The sequence below is a fragment of the Pempheris klunzingeri genome, chromosome 21, assembly GCF_042242105.1.
Source record: "Pempheris klunzingeri isolate RE-2024b chromosome 21, fPemKlu1.hap1, whole genome shotgun sequence".
Taxonomy (NCBI): Eukaryota; Metazoa; Chordata; class Actinopteri; order Acropomatiformes; family Pempheridae; genus Pempheris; species Pempheris klunzingeri.
This window is the reverse complement of record NC_092032.1, coordinates 18905138-18915976: the sequence shown is the minus strand read 5'-3', so window position 1 is coordinate 18915976 and position 10839 is coordinate 18905138. Positions and strand designations below refer to the sequence as shown.

The 10839-nt window shown below is 42.8% G+C and overlaps 1 protein-coding gene across 1 annotated transcript; it reads left to right on the top strand.

Annotated features, from left to right (window-relative positions):
* The first annotated feature begins 8717 nt into the window (after positions 1-8717).
* Positions 8718-9718, top strand: mc4r (melanocortin 4 receptor). Its single transcript, XM_070852745.1, has one exon. It carries the CDS (start codon positions 8718-8720, stop codon positions 9699-9701), a length of 984 nt encoding a protein of 327 aa, XP_070708846.1. The 3' UTR covers positions 9702-9718.
* Positions 9719-10839: the final 1121 nt, after the last annotated feature.

Sequence of the window (10839 nt, the reverse complement as noted above, 5' to 3'; positions counted from 1 at the left end):
GCGAGGGCAAGTGCCCAAAGTGTCCATCATGTGAGGTATGCTGTCATGTAACACCAGGGGCTGAGGGGAAACTAATAAGGGAAGTGAAGCCTTTAATGAAATACACACCCACGGTGTCTCTTGCTGCAGTTGTTCAACGCGCCGTCACTGACGTCCCCTCGGCACTTTCCATCATCGCTCCATTTGTGTGAAAGACTGAAGTGAACTTGGTGAGCTCTACCTCCAGTCACTACGGCGGTGTGCATCACCCACAATGCACTGCAGGTATGTAGCTGATACTTCCTTGTTTGATTTCCCCTCTGTTCCCTTTTAATAAACACAGCCAAAGTCTCCATGGAGCTGAAACAAAGCTTTTCTCTGTGTGTTTCTCACCATGCTGCTGACCCCAGTCTCTTCTTGTGTCTCTGTGGTGCTAAAACAGGCAACACTTCTGACATGAAAACACACAAGAAGTAAAGTAAAGTAACAGTAAAGTTTATAACTAAATTCAGGAACAACAACCAGCTACGAACTCGCTTCGCCATCACTCACCACCACCACGGACCAGGAGCTCTCCCTCCGAAGATCAGCCACCTCCAGACGTTTCAGGGGCTCCTCCATCCCACATCATCCCCGCGTTTCAGCGACCCTGGCTGGGCTCGTAGCTCCCTCCGACCCGCTCCAGATCCGGGCACCGATAGGTGAAGCACACCTGGCCGCCATTCCGACCGTCACTCACCGACAAGCAAGCTCTCAATCAGCGCAGCATCCCTTCCCAACCGCTCTGACAGTAAGGTAAAACTTTTCAAACTTTTCCCCATCAAAACAAAACTCTCCCTCCACAAACATTTAGAACACTTCCGGGTTCCCAGCGTCGCGTCCACGGCAACGCCGGTGACGTCATGCCGCATCCCACCCGGGCCGAAGAAGCCCCGCCCCTCACATCAGGTCGTCTCAAACCCTGCAGAAGCTCTCCCTCTTCCAGAGCCTCCTCACCCCTCTGTTTCCCTCCAACCTTCACATGCACATGCATCCCTCCATCCCAGCATCCTTCCTCCTCCCTTTCTTTTGCTTTCCTTCTTCACCTGTGGCCGCCACCACCACACCAGCCTTCCTTCTCAGCAGCACCAACTGCACCCACTACAACAGCCTACAGCAGTGCCATCAGCCTAAACCCTATTGTTTCCTCCTGTTTCTTCTTTCAATCAGGAAAGAGATACTCATTATAGACCTCCCTCCACCATCCCAAGCATTAGCAGCCTCATTCCCAGCCCTGACTTCTCAATGCAGCGTACTACCATCGATCACGCCATCTCCCTCATCCGTCTTGCAGGCAGAGGAGCCTGGTTGTCCAAAGCAGACATCACTAATGCCTTGAAATATTCAACTCTTTATCCAAAGCACTCTGCTGGATTTTGACAAACAACTGCAAGCTCCCATACGTCATCCATCTCCTTGACGACTTTTTCTCTCACTTCACGTCTCACTTGCATCCCTGCCGTATTTCTCTACTCATTTCAAATTTCCATCCATATCAGATATTTCCATTTTTCCTCCGACACATTCGTCTTCAGGCTTAAACGCAGCCTGACTGACCAGTCAGGGAGTTCCAGACCACATCATCAAACTCCTCAGTCGCTGGTCTTCACCTGCATACCTCACTTACATCCGCAACGACCCGAATGACACCCGAAACGCTCGTAAGCATCTCAGCATCTGAAGTATTTATTCTGGGGATCTGAATACCTAGACGACAAGAAGAGACGGCTCCCCCATCCAGAGTCTCGACACCCCGGTTCACTCCAGTCTTCATGCTGCCAGCCAACACGCTCCATCTACTTACTCCATCCAACAGACCACCACTTCAATCCCTTCATCCCTCTAACCTTCATCCCCTCATCCCTTCATCCCTCTAACCTTCATCCCCTCATCCCTCCATCCATCCATCCATCCTACCTGCTCCAGCTCAGCTGTACTTTCACACAGTTTAATAAACCTTTTGAAATCGACAACTTTGTTGCCGTGGTCTTTGTTAGTGAATCACCAAATACTTGCAAGAAGGTTATACAGTAACAACGAGGGAAGAAAACCAAGGACAAGTGATGAATAAATACCCCAAAGATTAATGCGTGCTGAGCATCAGCAAAATGTCCAAATGTCCTGATGCTTTATGAATAAAGCCCAGATTTCCTCTTAAATGTCATTAAAGCCCTGGACTCAGACAGAACATTTAAGAAGTGTGTACCCCATAGTCTCACACCAGTCCCAGAGGAGTGTTATTTCGCCTTGTCCAGAAATCATTTGCTCAGCCTGTCTTTCCTCAAACTTCAGGCCAGAGGCTAAAAACTTTACAATCTTTAAGGAGCAGAACACAAGTGCAGTGTTGCAACCTTTAATCTAGAAATGCACAAACATCAAGTGTTTTTTTTTTTATTCTCCAGACACTTGGAAAAGGTCAGCCATGCTGTAATTCCGATATTTCAAATGGAAACACTATATTTCTACATCAGACAAAAGTCAATTTCATGTCAGCAGCTCTAATGGAGCATTCTTACTGTGGGTACATATTACGTTTAGAAATGATTTTTACATTTGACTGGTCAACTTTAAATTGTGGCAAGTTATGGGTCCAAGCTATTATGTAATTCTTTTCTAATCTCAATGTGCTTACGTCTCTTCTGTACTTCATGGAGTTTGCAAAACATTTTATGATTCAGTTGTGTCATATAAAGTTGTTTTTTTTTCAGTTTAAGCAGCTCTTCTTTCACCATGGGAATGTTAACTTTAATTTTAATGTCAGTTTCAGTTTTTTCATATTGCACATGGCCCTGAGAGTTTCTCACAACAGCAGACAAAAGCCACTCCAAGCTTCTGTGCTCTTGATGATACACACACAACCTGCACTGAGCCTTACCTTTACTATAAGGCATTATTTGGAGTTTTTGCCATTAAAATTCAGGGCATTGACGTATTAGTGCGATCGGACTTGTGGTGCATCACAAATCAAATCTAAAAAGTAAGTTGTGAAATACAAAGTTTAGCTTACTTTAGGTTTTAGGTTTAGCTGTTTACAACAAAACCAGAAATCATCTCTCCACTTCAGCAAACTACAACAGAGCGCCGTAATTCCATCACTGTGATTTCCACAGGTTTTTCGTGCCTTTCAGACTCGATCCAGCAGCTATTAGTCCCATTAGTGCTTAGCATTTGTGGTTATTTTCTATCTAGTGCCATTTTGAAGTGGGCAGTCGGGTAAAAAGGGTTTGTGCACAAACCGGAACAACTAAAGGTAAAGAAGTGAGAATACTACAGCTCTGGGTGAAACATGCTGCAGTATATTGCAGCTTTTAATGGCATCAACTAACCACCACATAGATGAGCAGGAGTTTTGGATTTGAATGTGAGGACGGCGGAAACTATGTTTTACCTATATGAGTGCCTTTTATGTTCAAGTCATGCAAGATAAAAGAATGAAACTGTTGGGAGACATTTCTTAATCAGATATGAAGAGAAAGACTTTATTTTCTACTCACCTTCTCTTTACCTTTACCATGGTAACGGCTTGTAAAAGAGGAAAAACAGCCTTGACTAGTCCCTCTTTCTGATGCAAGAGGATGATTACATTTTTCAGATGTGAATTAGGAGGAGCAGTTTTCACAGCAAATGTGGTGGTAATGGAGGATTTTCATCATCTTAATAAATCTGGTCAGAGTGGAAAATCTGTGAAGTATCCAGGGGAGATGAGTTTAACCCACTCTGTACTCATAAGGGGTACATTCATCTTTAATGAATGATTGGCACTTGCAGCACTGATAGAAGAGCGTTTATTAATTACTCAGTATTAATGACTCATGGCTGTTGGCCTGGCTACTGAATGCAAAGTAGTGGGTGTGATACTTCTGGCTTGTGTAATGTGAATGTCTTTTCAGAATGTGTTTAGTAACCTGCTGGTAACCACAGTCAGTGATTCTTGTCACATGTGTGGGTTTGTTGATCCCTGCCTTTTTAATTCTACAGGTTTGATAGTGTTGTGTTAGCTAGAAAAGGGGGCGGTTAAGTAAGTAGGTAAATATGCAAAGTAGGTAAATATGCATGAATCCTTGAAGATGTTACCTGCAGTATTTGAACTGGATGGAGTGACCACTGTTTTCTCAGTTGCATAGTAACGTGCCTACACATGCTAATGCAGGGTTTTATGGAGGCTTTGTTTGAATTCATGTTTCACTGTACACATTGTATTTAGTTGTGTAATCTCCAGAGACTCCCATGAGGAGTTAGTGAAAACCTTTTTCCTTTTATGGTAGAATAAATAACTCTTTTTGGTTTTACCTACTGCTTTCTGTTAACGCCACTAAGTCCACTGCCACAACTGACATACACTGTTTCTCCTTTTCAGTTGTTTTTGTGAAAGACAAAAGTACACATCACTTAGTAAGGGTTCAAACCAAATGATCACTGGTCAGCAGTAACATCTCAGAGCCTCACGACCTCGTCCTGAGAAGTATCTTATTCCACAGGTTACATGAATATATCACAGTATATGAAAACAGGTTGAGTTATGTGTAGAGAACAGATGATTTTCTTTATCATGTCCACTGACAATCTTCTCTGAGACTGTGTGGGAGGTAAGCAAGATCACGATCATTGTTCAGTGTGCACCCGTAACCTTGGAGCAGCCAGAGGTCTGGGCTTCTCTCCGTGGTCAAAGGTACAACATGTGCCGAGCCTACGAGTGTTTACAGCGGCGTTGGTGCAGAAGTGGAAAATGAACACCTCACAGGCTTGAACAGTACTGCAAAGGGATGATTATTATAAGTTGTGTGAGTGTAGAAACACAGCTGCAGTTCTCTGCCTGAAACAGTTTGCAGGACTCTCTGTCAAGCTGTGGAGAAAATGACTGGAGAAGATTTCAGTGGAAACAAAGACCTGGGCAAACCTGGGTTTTAAACTTCTTCAGTCACTGTTTTGATGCATCCAGGTTGCCAATGCAGCCATCAAAACACACATAATGCTGCAGAGTCTGCTGACTAAAGTCATTCATGTCAGTGTATTGACAGGTTTGTGACAAATAGCTTCATCGAGCACTATAAATACCCATTTTTAGATATTTGAAGTGGATACTGTAATATAAAAACAGCTCACAGGCACTGATAGGGTCTGGTAGGTAGAAAGCAGGATTGTATTCTGTTGCCATCTCTTGCTGTCTGTCTCTCTCTGTCCACATATATAGTCTCTGTGTGTTAAAGGTTTCATTTCTCTTACTACACCTTTTGACGAGTTGGACAACTGCTCATTATATTATTGGAGCTGAAAATCATAAAAGTGCAATCATGTTGTCAAGTCTCTGGGATTCATGCATGTTTACACTGGTGCACCTGTAAATGCAGAGCACTTGGCTCTGCAGCAAGTGTGACTGAAGTTCTAATCTACATAGATGTTATCTATATTTCTCAAGGTGGAGAGAGCAGAAGACAGAAACAGAATAAATAAAAGTTAAATGAATAAACAAAAAGACACAAGATATGAATATACTGTACATTGTGACAGCTGTGATCATGTCTGTTCCTACTTTTTGTGGTATAAATACTGAATCCATTCTCAGTTTGATGGTGATATCTATTGGTTACAGATAGATGGGGCAAGACCCTGTCCAGGCTGCACACACTCAAAGGCAAAGTCTGTCTCATGTCTGATGTGTGAGGTGCATTGCAAACCTATGCTTCATAACCCTGAATACTGGAGAAGTGGAGAAATATATCCCATGTGCCACAGAGAATCCAGTAAGCCCACACTACTCAGCAACAAGCATAAAGCAAAGACACTCATACTGATGTTCTTGAAAAAGAAAGGAACAGCATTAACAGCATTAACAAACTGTTTGCATCTGGAGAGGATCAGATACGTCCTCAAGGACAGGCTGGCAGCCATTACTGCGTCTGACAGACGGAGTTCGGCAGTGAGGATCAGAAGACAGGACTCGTAGGCAGGGAGGGAGGGAGGGAGGGATGTTGTAGATGTATGGTTGTATGTACTTGTATTACGCCTATGATGCTTTATTAGTCATACATGACTAATGTGATGGTGCTTCACCACAAAAACGTTTGAAACAGAGGCAGAAGAATGTTTTTATTCATCCAATGTGCAGACTAAATCGTGAGAGGACTTCTCAAACACCTTCTGATACTTGGTAGCTGAATAAAGACAGCCAAGAAGGGGGATCAAACTGCAGCAGACACGACACACAAGGTTTTTTTTTACAATTACATTGTGATATGAGTAGACAATGATTTACTACAAGTGCTTGTTTCAATTAAATCAGTGAACATACAGGCTTATTTTACTGATGCTCATATTTCCTTTGTATTGTGAATGTAATTTAGTGGTAAATGTTGAAAATGACCATGTGCATATTGTGAATAACTACTGCTGTGTCTTTTACCGTATTAACGACAGGCAGTTACTGTTTCTACCAATGATTGCATCATAGTTACTAAATACACAAAAGATAAATACAGCATCGTGACCCTCAGGACTTTTCTGTGGCCCACAAATTACATTGTTTGCAGTTTCTTTCTGCCAGAAGCTGATATTAAAGAAGCTGATGTTCAGTATAACAGGAGGCACTTTGTAAGCAAGTCTAGCAAGTTGCTGATTATTCAAGCTGGTTCTTGGAGAGCTGGAGATGCATTTCATCACCAAATACATAATCATTAATCATCACAACAGTCAGTCTTTAATCCACAATCAAATAATGGCTTAGTGTTCTCAACATGACATGTATAGTATGGATCTGTTTAACATTGTCAGGCACAGCGATATAAAAAGACTGGAAGAACTGGATGTACTGTTGTTCTAGTCTTCTGGCCACTCGAAGCGCTCTCAGCTGCATTCACATTAAAATAGACATTCATACAGTGATGGCAGGAGCTGCTATACACGGTGCCACCCTGCTCATCAGGAGGAGCTCATTCACACACACACACACACACACACACACACACACACCAAAGGCGCAGACTTCAGGGACAATCAGCATCTTGTGCCATTTCGACATGCAGATGGAGCAGCTGATCCTCCTGTCAGAGCCACAGCCGCTGCAAATGTTCTCACGCTAAGATATGAATGTGAGCAGTGTCACAGTCAGCACATTAATGCTAACAGTAGCTTTTAGCTTAAAGCACTGAGCACAAAGAAGAGAAACACTGTGCAACCTGCATTGTTTATATAGCTTGGAAATAAATCATCTGCTTTATTAATTATACGACGGTTTATGCATTGCTCCGTCTGCACGTATCCTTTGTTTACCATTATCACTGCGAGATGTATTGGTGAATTAGCATACCTTTTTAAAGGGATCACAGAATCACCATTCATTATTCCAGATGAAACTAAACACAGCTGCTCTTGGTTAAAGACTTTATCTACTCCTGCTTCTACCTGCACTGTAGTGTAACATTGATCTGAAAGCAAACTGGAAACAGCATATTTATTACTCACATAAACTTAAAACTGGTGGGAATCACTTTAGTCAAGTGCCAAACCATCCACCTGTACTACCTGCAAGTACTGGATAAATACAACAAACAGTAAAATTAAATAAAATATTGAATATTTTAAATGTTGCCCCAGAAAATAGCATGCTGCATACATACCAGGCCAGCTGTAATTAACTTGCCTGACATTATCTTTCATTTATTTCCTGCCAGATTAATCAGCTTGATTAATTAATTCTGCTCATGAATGTCAATCATGGACTGAGGCAGTCACACTTCTCAGAATACAATACACATTTGGTTTTATAATGATGTTATAAAACCGCACTGATCCATAACTGCTGGATCTGTAGTGAGGCAGCTGTTTGCTAACATGTTAGCAACATTATTGGGGAATAATATATCAGAACTTAAATATTGATCACTAATAACAGGACTAATACTATGTACCCTCTTTAAAAGTCAGTAGATGTTTATACGGTAGAAACCTAAGCAATCTAATTATAATTCAAATATCCATTAAATGTTTATCTTTTAAAACCCCATTAATTTAAAACCCTTTAATTCATATCACACAGAGCTTTTTTAAAAAAATCCATTCATCCTTAATCTGCTCATTCATGTGTATCAAGTCAAACGTTGCTCCTCCTCCCACCTTATCAGTGAGCGGATAGGACAGAAAGCTACCAAGAGGGTTTGTGGACGTGTGTGTGTGTGTGTGTGTGTGTGTGCCTGGTATAATAACAGAGAGAGCAAGAGGAAAGACCACAGTAGCTTGCTGAGTGATGATCTGCCTGCACTCTCTCTCTGCTCTCTCGGCCTGCGATGTTCCCGCTCGTCGTTAATCAGCCTCACACATGCTCCCTCCTGCTCGCACGTTTCTGCTTCACTCCTTCTGCTTCACTCCTCCTTCTAACCTTTCTCACCTGTTTTTCAGGGAACGTTTTGCATTTCTTGCACCACTCTAATCTTCTCCAGAGCGAGAAGAGAAGATTTTTTTTTTTTCTCTTTGGCTGAGAGTAACAACGGCAGCAGATGTATGAAGAACACTGCCTTTCTTGGTTAGCCTGAAGAGTGAAAAAGAGGTGTGGGAATACCGGCAAAGATTTTTTCATTCCCCCTCAAGGGTGCTGTGGTTTGCTGATAATGAGGAAGATTGAGGAGTGCATACGTTGAGATTTAACACTGACATACCAGATGGACAAATAACTACGGAAAAAGAAGAGAAAGTCAAAAGGACAAATTATGAACACCACAGAATACCATGGATGGATCAAAGGCTACCACAACAGGAGCCAAACTTCAGGCACTGTGCCACTTAACAAAGACTTATCGGCCGAGGAGAGGGAGTCATCGGCAGGATGCTACGAACAGTTGCTGATTTCCACAGAGGTCTTCCTCACTCTGGGCATCGTCAGCCTGCTGGAGAACATCCTGGTGGTTGCTGCTATAGTCAAAAACAAGAACCTTCACTCACCCATGTACTTTTTTATCTGTAGCCTCGCCGTTGCTGACATGCTTGTCAGCGTCTCCAACGCCTCTGAGACTATTGTCATAGCGCTCATCAACGGAGGCAACCTGACCATCCCCGTCACGCTGATCAAAAGCATGGACAATGTGTTTGACTCTATGATCTGTAGCTCTCTGTTAGCATCCATCTGCAGCTTGCTGGCCATCGCTGTTGATCGCTACATCACCATCTTCTATGCACTGCGATACCACAACATTGTCACTTTGCATAGAGCAATGTTTGTCATCAGCAGCATCTGGACGTGCTGCACCGTGTCTGGCATCTTGTTCATTATCTACTCCGAGAGCACCACCGTGCTCATCTGCCTCATCACCATGTTCTTCACCATGCTGGTGCTCATGGCATCGCTGTACGTCCACATGTTCTTGCTGGCACGTTTGCACATGAAGCGAATTGCAGCACTGCCGGGCAATGCGCCCATCCATCAGCGAGCCAACATGAAGGGCGCCATCACCCTCACCATCCTCCTCGGGGTGTTCGTGGTGTGCTGGGCGCCCTTTTTCCTCCACCTCATCCTCATGATCACCTGCCCCAGGAACCCCTACTGCACCTGCTTCATGTCCCATTTCAACATGTACCTCATCCTCATCATGTGCAATTCCGTCATCGACCCCATCATCTACGCCTTTCGCAGCCAAGAGATGAGAAAAACCTTCAAAGAGATTTTCTGCTGCTCACATGCGCTCTTGTGTGTGTGAGCTGCCTGTTAAGTGTCAGCAGAGTTACAACCTTGACAGCCACAATTTGCAAAGAAAATGGAACTTGACCAACAAGGACTTTGAGGTTTTGAGCTGTAATCACTGTGGACTGATGTGGCTTTGTTGTGCCCCGTGCCCTTGCAGTCAGCTGTAAATGATTGATAAGGTTGCTGAAGAGGTAGGTTTACAAACACCTTGTAAAAAGGAGTATCGCTCAGTAGACACATGCTATTTTGTTTTGTAGTAAATGTTTGAAAGTCATATTTTGCAGCGCAGTTTGCATTAAGTGTTACCAGCATGTACATAAACAACACACATGCTCAAACTGTGGTTCACATACAAACACTTTTCTTGTTCTTGTCAAAGGAGATGAAAGAAAACGTGCTGATTTCTGAGAACTTTATGAATCCACTTCGGATTATAGCATTTCAAAGTCAGAGCTGTCGCAACAAAGGACCTACTCTATATGATGATATATGACTGGATATATGGAGAGATTATCATAGTATATGACACACTACCTCTATATATGAGAGTGTAATCCACCTCATAACAAAAACTATGAGAATATTTTGCACCCTGAAAGCAAAGACATGTATATCCCTAGCATATGCAACTTTTGCTTTTCTTTTCTATGAATGTAAAGAAACATCTATAAAAAGATGAAACCTTACTGCTTTCCTTCATGTGTTATGTGCTGGTCATGCAGGAGAGGATGAAGGCAAGTACAGGAAACAAATCCTGCTGGGCTAAAATGGTTTTTTACCTTTTTACCAAGGTGGCATTTTTCAAAGGTAGAGCAAAAACTGTAAGCAAAAAAAATCCAACACAGGCGAAAATAGCCCATTTCAGACTGATTACCTTGAAGAAAAGAGGTGTTATATTTGATTGTCTGAGAGGATAAAAGCGCTGAGATCAAGCACAATTATTCTGGAAGTCACAAAACAAGAGCACAAACAAAACTGCTCTGTTGTTTCCTTTGAGGAGCCCCGTCAGCGTAGTAACCACGGCCCATTTTCTGACGGTTCTGTAAAATATCAATTGACAAGGATCTAAAATGCAGGGCAGAGCAGTTGTCGTATCACTCACTGAGTTAAAGGGAGTGAGGGCAAAAAAGCTACACTTGTGCAGTGAGGAG